Raw genomic sequence first — 12832 nt, forward strand, 5'->3', positions numbered from 1 at the left:
CAGAAAGTCTGATACATTTGAGTATATGCTGACCCAGATATCTGATTATAGAAATTAAATGGTATTATATCATATCTGGGGATATTTTAAAATAAAGCCATTCTGTGACAATCATATGAATAACTATGCAAGAGATTCCCCCTTTGCAGTAAACCTGGCCCTGGCCCTAGTCTAATGTATCACAATGGACTGTAATAAAACACTTGAGAATGTTCTGCTCATTAATTACAGTTTGTAAAAGTAATAACAGTTGTCTCCCATACATTACCTAATGTCTCCACATGATGAATCCTCAATAGTGTATGTGTGCCTATTTTTGACAGCCTGCATTTTTCTTTCCTAATAGGCCATCATTTATTTTACTGCTACTATGTCTTCACTACTAGAAGAAGTCTTTTAGGCAAACATTGTAAAGAGTAATCACACCTTCCCAAATCACACTGTCCCAAAAAGGGACAAGTGTGATGTCCCTTTCTCAGTATTTGACAGTTCAGTAGAAAATGATTTGGTGTTCCATTTCTTCTAAGCAGAGGTATCTTAACTAAATTGTTCCTTATATGAAATTGCTGTTTGGCTCCTGCCCCCTAATCCCTGGATTCTGATTATTCTGAAGCCAGCTTTTCTAGCCTTCTAGAGTTACTCTAGGACATTTTCTCTCTTATCTCCTTTTCCTAAGCCTTGAACCAACTTTGTCATTTTCAACAAACAAATTAATAAAAGTGTAAACAAAATAAAATATAAAATTGTACCAATAAAAGAAGAATGAACAGAATTAGGGTAAAGATATTTCCATTTACATTTATTCAATAAGTTATATAGTACTTATTAAATATGATGTTCTCTCAGAGATAGATGTACAGAGCTAACATAACCAAAAATGAATCCTTATCTCAGAGAGATTGTATACTATATGAAAGAAAATAATCAGGCCTAGTAGATGATATGAGGCATCCACATAGGTGATTTAATGTATGATAGAGAATATGATAAAATATCATATAAAAGACCTAGCTACATTGCTGTGGATTTTTTAAGAAATGAAATGGATAAAATAATGGAAGTGAGAAAGTATAGGGATGTTTCAATCAGTAGGTCATTTAGACTGGAAAGCCAACTAAGTTTAAAAGAGCAGGAAGAAGAGGTCACAAAATAAATTGGAGATGAAATCTTAGAAGGTCTTGAGTGCATTTATTTGGAAAGAAATTAGGAGTCAGTATGATTTAGGAAGAAGAACCAAAGAGTTCTGTGAAAAATAGACGGGGGCGTCAGAGAAGATGAGAGTCCTATTGGGAAACCATCACCTCTGTCTCTCTGAGACTGAGTGTGAGCTAGCTGTTAACATTCTGAGCATGCCCGGTCTTATAAACAGGGATCCCTTTTATTCTCTTAGGCTTGTCATTAGTTTTTCTAATTAAAAGAAGACTTTGGTAAATCACTCCATTTTAAAATAGCATTCAATTTTGACAGAAAATGTACAAAGTCTATTCGTGTCAGCAGAAATTGAAGAACGGGTATTGTTTGAATTTTGTGCATCACTGGCATATATATATAATGGATTCTAATCTTAAAAAGACAAAGAATTCTCCTAGAAGACTATTATTTTTTTTCTCTCTCTAATTTTCTATCCGTTTCTTTACTCCTGTTACTTTGGCTCTGATTTTTAATAGAAGTATTTCCTTCTTTATACACTAGGTAATAATTTGGCCACCAACCTACTTAGAAGGTCATTTGTATTATGCTTTCTCTTTCAATGCAGAGAATGACACTAGGACAATGCTTTCTCCTAGCACACTCCACACTCAGGACACTATAGGGACAGTGCTCTAATTGGGTCTCATTGAATCATTTAGCATATAGTAGAATGTATTTAGGCACCAAGTCTAGCCTGGGAAAAGGCTTACTGATATCTAAAAAGCCATATGTAGAAAGCCATATCTAGACAATAGTAACTGAGACATCTTTAAAGTTTAAGACATATCTTAAAATATGTTGACTTAATCACACAGCATGCTTTTGCATATATTGTTTTGCTCTCCTTTCTTAAATAAACAATTGCATTTAAAAAAAAATTCTATCTACTCCTACTCCTAAGGGAGTAATGAAAAACAAAAATATCAAATTAAATGGGAAAAGGTCTCACAGATATTACCAAAAGATGACAATAATTGTTCTGTGTAAATGTATAATAATACTAAGAGATTTATGGTGCCATATTATTTGGCACATACTGCTGTCAGGCATAATGTAGTCTAAAATCCTGGAAAAATATCCCAGTTAAAGTGGTTAATGTTTGCTCAGGGCAAACATTATAAAATCTCAGTGAGGAATGCTGTTGGATGATTGGCAACTGTTTACAGAATGAGCCCTGGTATCGTTTCCCTTTCCTGCCAGCATGGTGCAGCGCTTTCTCCCAAGGGCTCTTTGTTATGCTAAAAGGGATTCCACAGAAATATTATGGAATACTAAAAATTTGCTAAAACTGACTTTAATGAATACTGACAGATACTTGTTTTTAATTAAAAGGTCAGTATATCCTGGACAACAGATGCCTAAATCTGTTTAGGGAGTACCTGGGACATAAATAGGTTTTAATGTTAGTCTTGCTGTTACTTTTATTGCAAGTGGCACCTGTCTTTCTCCAGAGTATAATGTGCTCTGCGGATGTTACCACATCTATCTTCACAGCATAGTGAGCAGAGGTCAGCTATTATTATATGGGATTTGCAGATGTAAAAACAGAAGCTTTGAGAATTTATTAATACATGACTTGATCAAGGTCATCAATTGACCTGAAGCTGCAATTGTTCTGGACCTATTAGGTTTCTTATTAATTTAATGAGGGGAACCGGTTAAATAGGGGACAGCAGAGGGAAAGGGGATTTTTTAAATGTCTACTTATGAGAATCCTAGTGTATATAGTATTATTTAATCATAATAACTCTGCAGATGGGAAAATTAGTTTTTTGATGTATACCAATGGTGTCCAAGTTCTTAAAGTAAGTTAAACGTATAAGGCAGAATTTGAATCAAAATGGTCTCTGTGACTCTTTTAACTTAATTTTGAAGGTTGAGCTTCACTACTACGGTGATTTATTTGTCTTTAACTGACAAGGAAACTGCATAGAAACAGCAATAAAGAATTGGCTACCTAGGCTTACAGAGGCAAGGGAAGAAGGATGTAATTGAATACAACAATATCCAAATTTATTAATTTTTACTTTCTAGGCCTGGAAAGGCAGCTCGGTTTAATCATTCTAAATATTTTTGTGGGACCTTCCAGCTGTTGTATAGCACAACTTGAATTTTGAGGTTGACAGAGGATCGATCTTCTTGCCCCCAACACAGGTTTTGCAGATTTTTCTCTGAGTACAAAAAGCCTGAACAGAAAGTCTACTATCGAGATTCTTTCTGCTCTTGGTAGAAGAGACTTCAGAGAGAAAAGCATGAAAAGGAAATACTATGAAAAAACTTATTACTCACTTCTCATGTAGACAATTATAAATTAGCCATACTTGTGGCTCTCTCACATTTTATCAATTCAAAATGACAGACATTAACTTAATTATAATATAAAGCTTATAAGAATAAGTACTTATATATGTTTGATCATTTAGCATCAACTTTTATAAGGAAAGTTTTAAAGATAAGAATCTTAAATCATAGGCTCTGTTTTGTGTGTGTACGTGTGTATGAAGTGATAAGTAAAATTCCCTGTTTCAAAGAATTTTACTTGGGATATTATAAGAAAATCATATAAGTTCATACTCCCTGCCTAAGGGGGAAAAATAGCTAAGTTTCAATAACCATGAACTACTAAATGTTATTTGTTTCACACTAGCACAAAGAACTAAAACTGAATCAGTTCATGGCTCTGATACCAAAGAACACTGGAAAGAAGTACAAAATCTTGTTCTTATATCTATTACAGGATTGTTTTCTATAGGAAACACTAATCATTTCCCAGATATTTACCCATTTTAATCCCAATACTAAGCAGATCATATCTGGCCAGCCCATAGTTTTGCCATCTAATTTAATATGAGAATATTGACTAATAAAACTGAATAAACAGTGAAATTTTTATTTGTAATAATTATTGTTCCTATGAAATTGAAGTCACAAAAACTAAGGTATTATATTTACCAAATTGGAGAGATAGGGATGATCAAAATATATGGAGAAAATGAGAGAGAGAAAGAGAAGAAGAGTGAGGGAGAGAGAAGGAGGGAGGAAGGGACAATTCTTGCTAGGTCTAAAAGATGATAAGTGTTTATTAATTTATCTATGAAAAAGAAAACTACTTAGGCAAATGCTTCAAGAGAAAGCAAATATCCTATTCAAAATTTGGAAATAAAAACATTTCTAAATAAGAATTACTGAAGTATATCAGCTTAAGAAGCAAGTGGCAGAGTTGAGATGAGTTATATAATTTTTATTTAGGGTACAATGTTGAAAAAAAATTAGCTTTTATGTCACTTCATAATATAGTTTACTGGATTAGGGTTTAATCACTCTTTTTCCCAGTTTAAAGATCGAGAAAATGAATAACTTTCAAAGTAATGGCTTTCTTTTAATGCTGTTTCTGAGTTCATTTAAATCATTTGCTTGAATTTCCATGAAAGTTATTTCAGAAAGAAATAGAGGAAAGATGACAGTTTATTTTATTGTATGTGCAACCCTGGAGGAAAAAACCAGATATTGCATATTTCAATATGAGTATTCATATTTGATTCTTTTCTTGGGGTTTTGATTATTCTTTTGAAATTTCCAACCAATTTTCTTCCAAATTCTTTAAAATGGTTATAAGAACTTATTTAAAGCTTTTGCTGCTACTTCCATTAACTAGGTGACGTGTTGGTCTACTTCTATTACTTTCTTTTGTTTATAGATTGTATTGTCCTACCTTTTTCCATATCTGATAATTTTTAATTATATTGAGAGCATTGCATATGAAAGAACTGTTAGAGACTAATGTATGGGTATTTCACAGAGACTAATATACTGATATTTCACAAGCCCTTTCTTCTATCTGAAAATTAGGGTATCGGCTAATCTTTCTGATTTCTTCAGGGATTGAGTTAATCCAGGCTTTGTTAAACAGCTCCAGCCAAAGTTTACTTGTGATTATTCCAACCACCAACCAATCAAACATCCCAGGAGCTTCCTTCCTTCCTTTCTATCTCCCTTTCTTTTACTTCTTTTATGCTTTCTTTGTTTTTTTTAATTTTTTTTTATTTTTGCTAAAGTTGTCATTTTCATGTAATATTGAACACAGAGGACAGTTGCAAAAGATATTATAAGGCATTTTCATATACCTTTTAAATGGATTTACTAATAGTTTATATTTGTCTCATTTTTCTCTCCCCCACCTCCCATCCATCTTGTACTTCTCCTTTCTCTCTTTTCTGGAAAATGTGTTCATATTTATATATACATTTTTTCTATGAACACATAGAGAACCACTTTTTTATGAACAACTCATAAGTTGAAGTGTTCCTTCACCCCTGAGAGCTCAACTGTGTATTTCTTTAGAGCAAGAACGTGACTATATAACCACACTGCATTTAACATGATTTAACATTTATTAAACATTACTCTCTATCCCATAGTCATTGGTAAATATATTTTTTCTGCCCAGGATCCAATTCTATATCAAGCATTGTATTAGGTGGTCATGCTTCTATAGTCTCCTTTAATCTATTAATAAAACAGTTAATCAGCTTTTCTTTGTCTTTCTTACCCTTTATATTTTTGAAGAGTACAGGGCAGTTATTTTGTAGAATATTTCTTAATTTATGTTTGTCTAATGATTCCTCATGACAAGATTTAGATTACACATTTTCTGGCAGGAATATTTTTTTTAAATCATGATGTCCTTTTAAAGGTGTGAGTCTGTTCCAATATCGACAGCTAACGTTGTTGCTAACATCGTAAAGCTCTTTTCCTTTTGTAATTGTGTATAATAGTTTGAGTCTTCTGAGAAAGAAGACAGGATAAGATGTGAAAGAAGTTATATTTGAGAAAAATGTAGTGAGGGAGTCGGAGAAGGCAGCAAAAGTCATCAGACCTAGACATGAAGGAGGAAGGGAAGGAAACATGGTTGGGTAGAGAGGCTCTCAGCTTCAGCACAGTCTAAGAAATGTTTAGCTAGTGAGGGAATCCTGGAAGCCCAAACTGCCCTTAAGGGTTCACATCTTGCAGGGTCGGATAATTCTTTGTTGTGGGGAGCTATCCTGTGCATATACAGCATCATGCTTGGCCTCTACCCACTAGATTCCAGCAAAAGCCTCCAGTTGTGACAACAAAATAATGTCTCTAGACATCACCAAATTTCACGTGGGGGTGGTGGTGGTAAAATTCCTTCCTGTTGAGAACCATTGCTCGATATGTGTAGATCTCTTTTTGTTCTCTGGCAAGGGTTAACTTATCTCTGAAGTCCATTCTGCACACATGAGATTCCTCCTACAGTTGTCTTTTCTTGAGTGATGATGTGTGACATTGCTAAAGCCTTGCCTTTACTCTCTGTATGTAAAGCTTCTCTGCAGCAAGTGTTTCCTCTGGCATCTAATAAAGTGTGACTTCAGCATAATACCTTCTCCACGCTTATTGCAAACAAATCTTCTCCCCTTGGTGTGCTCTCTGATGTGTGATGAGGGTTACCTTATCACTAAATCCCCGCTCACACTCTCTGCACACATGAGGCTTCTCCCCTGATGTTTTTTGAGGGCTGACTTCTGAATAAAGCCGCGTCCACACTCCCTGCACACAAAGGGCCTCTCCTTTGAGTGAGCCATCTTGTGCCTGGCTAGATTTGCTTTCTGGCTAAAGCCTTGCCCACACAATGTGCAAACATAAGCCTTCTCCCCCGAGTGTGTTCTCTGATGACAGATGAGGTGTGACTTCTGTCTAAAGCCTCGCCCACATTCCTTGCACACAAAAGGCTTCTCACCTGAGTGGGTCCTCTGATGCGCAATGAGAGTTGACTTATGGCTAAAGCATCGCCCACATTCTGTGCACACGTAAGGCTTCTCTCCTGAGTGTGTTCTCTGGTGTGTCATGAGAGCTGACTTAACACTAAACCTCCGCCCGCACTCGGCACACATATACGGGTTCTCTCCGGAGTGGGTCCTCTGGTGTGTGGTAAGGTTTGACTTATCACGAAAACCTCGCCCACACTCCAAGCACACAAAAGGCTTCTCTCCTGAGTGTGTCCGTTTGTGTTTAACGAGGTATGATTTCTGACTAAAGCTCCGGCCACACTCACTGCACAAATGAGGATTCTCCCCTGAATGAAGTCTCTGGTGTTTGCCGAGAGTTGATTTATCTCTGAAGAGCTTCCCACAGCCCCCGCACACAAAAGGCTTCTCCCATGTGTGAGTCCTCTGGTGTGTGAAAAGGTTTGACTTATCCTTAAAACTTCGCCCACACTCCCTGCACACAAAGGGCTTCTCCCCTGAGTGAGTCCTGAGATGTCTGATGAGGGTTGACTTCTGGCTAAACCTTCGCCCACACTCCTCACAGACAAAGGGCTTCTCCCCAGAGTGGGCCATCTTGTGTGTGACTAGGTTCGATTTCTGGCTAAAAGCTTGCCCACACTCTGGGCAAAGAAAAGGCTTCTCCCCTGTATGTGATCTCTTGTGTGTGACGAGAGCTGATTTGTAGCTAAAGCTTCGGCCACACTCACTGCAAATATGAGGCTTTCCCGCTGAGGGAATCCTCTGCTGAGTGAAGGAGACTGACTTCTGGTTAAATCCTAACCCACAATTTCCACAATTAATTACTTCAAATCCTTGCATTTCTTCCCACTTTAATACTTTCTTTGTTTCTACAGGGTTTGCCTTCTCAGCTGAGCTCAGTTTTATTTTTACCACTGTACTGCCTTCCATAGAGCTTATTAGAGGTCCTGCAGGTGGGATGGAAAAGCTCCTTAAAGTAATTATTTTGCTTACTCTCCCAAAAGAGGATTTGTAGCCCTCTCCTCTATCTTGACCTTTCACTCTGTCTCTCCAGAAGCCTCGATAAGAGAGTGTTGGCTGCTGCCGTTTCTGACCTACTGGGCAGAGATCTGCCATTTGGAGAGTTTCTGCAGACGAGCCTTGGCAGACCTGAAGGTGATGAGCATGTAGCACATGTTGGCATTGCTGACTGTGGCAGACCAGAGGGGAGGAGAAGTAGGCTTGAATTTTGGGGTTTGGATCTACTGAACAGGGGCTGGGCAGACATTTTCTTTCCTCTGTCCAGGGCTCTTCCCCCTGCTCCAGCAGAATGACCAGTTTGGGTTTGGAAAATGGAATTCCCAAGGAGATCAGGTTGCTGTAGTTTTCCAGCATCACATCCCTATACAGGGTCCTCTGAGCAGGGCTCAATAGCTTCCACTCTTCCTGGGTGAAATGCACAGCCACATCATGAAATAATAAGGATGCCTCCTCTCTCCTGCCTCTCAGGAGTCTCAAGGCCATTTTTCTGCCCACCTCCCCACCCCACAGTGGTATTCTTGAAGAAAAGTGAGGTCTTATCCTCATCCAGCCTCAGCTTCTGATCAGTAGCATAGGAGTAACCCCTGGGGTTGAGCCCTCACTGCCCTCAGTCCTGGCATGGCAGTCTGAATCCCAACCTGGCAATGGCCCCAGATGGAAGTGTCTCTTGCTGTCCATCCTCTTCTCTCTGTAGGACTTGTTTCTCTCTGGAAGTCATTTCATTTCACTTCCTTGAATCCACAGCTCTTCTCTACCCTTATAGAAGAGTATGATTTTTGTTTTATTTTGTCTGTTCTTGTTGTTACCACTGGAACAAAGCTCTTTTCTATCCTTTTATCTGGCAGCCAAAGAATTCCTGGTAGGGAAAAAAATGAGGGAAAAATTTAGAATTGTTCATAAAAAAAAAAAAAAGAACTAGCAGTTTTATCTTTTATGCTTCAAATTCCCTCCTTTTCTCCTTGCTATGGCTGTCATTAATTGGATAGTTTTTGTCTTCAGCCATAGAATATCCTGGTTTTTAATTGTTGTTGTAATTTACTTATGTATTTTTAAAGTCTTTATAAATTGATACATAATAATGGGGTATTAAGCCTTTAGAACCATCTAATCTTTCATTTTAGCAACATTATTCTACAATAAAATGTCAAAGTTTTGATTTGCTTTTGTGAACAGGAAAAAAGACCCAAGTAACAATATGTGTCCATGTGACAATCAAAAAACAGAAGCCACCTTAGTGACTCTGCTTTCTCCTCATTTTTATTTGACATATAGTATGCTATCTAGAAAGACTTTTTCACCAACCCTTGAGAAAGTCCCTATCAGCAGAGGCTGAGGAACACAAAAAGGACAGGAGTTTATTCATTTGTTATTTCTCAACTAAAAAGGAGTAGGATACATATCATTTAAATAGAAAAGAGAATGGTAAATATAACATATTATGAAGTATAGAAGTAAGATTTGTTTAAAAAGTAAGTTAGAGAAATGGTCCCTATTGGTTTGATTCAGCGGGATTTAAAATGATAACTCAAAAAACTAGCAGCAATAACATTTCATTTCGATCTGACACTGGCTATCGATTCACAAGTAAGCCTCAGCCTTAAATTCTAACCGATGCTATTTGAACATACATTGGAACACAGCTTCACTAAATGTACAGATTGAAACATTGTTTTTTTCAAGGACAGCATTGACTGTTGTTCTCCTATAGTATTTCAAGGCATGAAAGTCAAGTGAATAGACATTCTAAGTAGAAAAAGAGTCTTGTATATGTGCCCTGTTTTTTCACTTATCTATCCATGGTAATATATCCCTTGCAATGTTTCGGCGTTTAGAATGCATAGGAGGAGTATATGAGTGAGAATACTCTTCACACTGAAGGGCATGATTAAATAATAGTAATAAAGGAATGTTTTATGTTCCATATAGGGGCAGGCTTTAGGCATTCCTAGTGCTGAATACAATGAAGCATCTAAACGCCTACTTTAGAATCATCCAGTAGGGTAAATATGAAAAATTAAAATGCATATTTTCAGCATTTGACAAAATTAAAATAAAGCAGAGATTATAAACATTCAAAATAAAGATCACTAAATTTTTACATTTATATAATGTAAAACTAGGAAGTTCAAGGGGCCAAGTTTATTTTTGAACAGCATTTAACTCTTAGGAGAAAGTAATTAATGTCAAGCTAAAAGATTATATACAAAATCTAGCAAAACATTCAGAGAAAGAGAGAATAAATTTAAATGCAAAGTCTGAGAGATAAAATTCAGAATTTTAGTGCCTGGAGGTGTCTAACATGAAGTACAAGTAGTTTTTTTTTAAATAATATTAAAGAGAAAATAAAATATCTCAAGAAAACATTTCGTAGTGTATATCTTGCTAAGGCTCCCCTCTCTCACCACCTACAAGGTTGATATCTATGTTGCTTAGGAAAGTTTTGCAGGTTATAATATGTTTTACCCCTTTCCAGGTCAGGTTTTATCTGAATTCTTGAACTGAATCCTAAGGTATAGGAAGTCATGTCGGCTAAGATGTTTCCATCTAAGTAATATCAGTGTAAATCTGTTAGTTTAGGACTCTGTGAGTCAAAACTTGGAGTAAGGAAACAGATCTCAGATCCAAGAGAGCATGAAATTGGGCTTCATACTCAAATCAGCAAAGGAATAAAATTTAATGATATTTAAGAAAAATTCATAGACATCCTGGACAAAGAAACTTGCCACACCAACATATAGTATATTCTATGTGAAATCTATTCTAAATGTTCTATAAATATAATATATACTCTGTGTGTGTTTATAAAATTAGGTAGATATTATTTTCCACATCTGAACAATGAGGAACTGAAGTGCAGTGAGGTTAAGTCGCATACTATATTTTTAGAATAAAAGACAGAGATAAAGATTCAAACAAAGAAATCTGGTTCCAGAGTCTGGGCCATCATCAATATGATGTACTATCTCTCTTAGCATAAACTCTCTAAAGTGGGTCCAGACCACTGCATATAAGAAACTGAGCCCATAGTCACAGTGGAGAATAGAGAAAAGAGAAAACCATTTCCTAACAATTAACTAAGAAATTACAGCTTGTTTGATTACATGTTTGTTTTAAATTCAGAAAATATAGTAATAGCCCTGTCTCTATAAGAATAAATACTCAAGACACAGTGAGTATCTTTTAAGGGGATGGGTTTGAATTTTCTTCTGTCATTTATAAAGAAAGGACAGTAATCAAGAATGGACTAAAGCAAGAGTTGGCCAAAGAAGTCCAGGAAAGTCCACCCAGTACTCTTCTTCATACCATATTGCCCTTGCCCTCTTGGTCAAGTCAGAAAAATGGTTGCATATGGTCACCCTTCTCAAATGCTTTCTTCTCCTCATCCTCCATTGACCATAAATCTATAGGAAGAATTTGGATGGTTTTATGCAATCCTTTTCAAATCCCTCATGATTGAAGAAATAGATTGTCCTTATTTTACTATCTTGTAAGTTCACTGACACTTAAAAGATAAGGACATATAAGATAATTTATATACCATACTGTAACAACAGAGTCAAAATTAGAACATAAAACTCACAAATTATCAACCTGCTATGAAAATGAGAAATTATACATTTTTTTTCTAGAACTTTGTTATGTATATTGTTCTTGAATTTAATATGAAACTATTTTTGGATAGCATTTGTGAAGTTTTAGAAGAAGGCATGAGTAAACTAACATTTGGGCTCTTATTATTTATAAAATATGTAATAAATTTCTAAGATTAAGTCAACAGTTTTTAAAATCTATATGAAAGAAAAAATCTAACTGATAAAAATGTTTTTAAAAAGTTTTGGTTCTGGATTTCTGATTCTTGAGAAATCTAAAGCTAAATTTTTATAATAAAATGTCAGGTATATTTCTTCGTAAACTATAGCTTTAATTTGTTTGTAATCCTGTATCTCTACTCTGTCCTCTTATAGAAAACAATCCCAGGATTAAACTAAGAAAAGAATCCCACTGAAAATTGTGTGGGCTGCCTGCCTCAATCATACTTGGAAAAAATTTGAGAAAAGTATTTTTAAAACTCTCAAATAGACTATAATTAGAGTCCAGGAGGCAACCAACATTTCATAAATTAGCAAGATTCTTGATGAATATTACATGAATTATTGTACAGGTGTTAGAGAAACATACAATTTATTTCCCCCAAATTAAAGTAATGAAAAAATAAAATAAAATAATGGCTTCAGCTCAGTAGAATGCACTCTCAACATGGTTTACAGAGGGCAGCAGTGGTGGTAACTTTTTACTCCTTTGCTAAACTGCTGGACACTTGTCTCTACCTCAGTGTTTCATCACTGGAATGGAGAAAATAATATTCCTACATCATAGCATCATAGAATTGCTTCTTGGGGGGACTAAATGAGAAGTACATACATGTGTAAAATGACAAATAAGGATTACTAATATTCTTTTATTGGTCTTAATATTATTAGTACATCCTTACCACTTTAGTGAAATCTAAAGTTTCTAAGTGGTCCAACGTTTCAAAACACAAATACAGATAGGAACACTCCTACACTGCTGGTGGGACTGCAAACTAGTTCAACCTCTGCGGAAAGCAATATGGAGATAACTTAAAGCAATACAAGTAGATCTACCATTTGATCCAGCAATTCCACTACTGGGCATCTACCCAAAAGATCAAAAATCATTTTATGAAAAAGACACCTGCACTCGAATGTTTATAGCAGCACAATTCACAATTGCAAAGTTGTAGAAACAACCCAAGTGCCCATCAGTTCATGAATGGATTAATAAAATGTGGTATATGTATACCATGGAGTACTATTCAGCATTAAAAAGCACTG

At 35.9% G+C, this 12832-nt stretch overlaps 1 protein-coding gene and 1 long non-coding RNA gene across 2 annotated transcripts in view; one reads left to right on the top strand and one right to left on the bottom strand.

Annotated features, from left to right (window-relative positions):
• The window catches only part of LOC105854901 (uncharacterized), a 455854-nt gene that overhangs the window by 268908 nt on the left and 174114 nt on the right, over window positions 1-12832 (top strand). The window lies entirely within an intron of this gene.
• Window positions 3669-12832, bottom strand: part of LOC105854917 (uncharacterized) — a 43554-nt gene continuing 34390 nt past the window's right edge. The window contains exon 2 of the mRNA XM_076002085.1: window positions 3669-8832. Within this exon, the coding sequence (XP_075858200.1) occupies window positions 6657-8522 (1866 nt within the window). The 5' untranslated portion in view covers window positions 8523-8832 and the 3' untranslated portion in view covers window positions 3669-6656. The remainder of the gene's footprint in view (window positions 8833-12832) is intronic.

The sequence above is a fragment of the Microcebus murinus genome, chromosome 4 (assembly GCF_040939455.1).
Source record: "Microcebus murinus isolate Inina chromosome 4, M.murinus_Inina_mat1.0, whole genome shotgun sequence".
NCBI classification, from domain to species: domain Eukaryota; kingdom Metazoa; phylum Chordata; class Mammalia; order Primates; family Cheirogaleidae; genus Microcebus; species Microcebus murinus.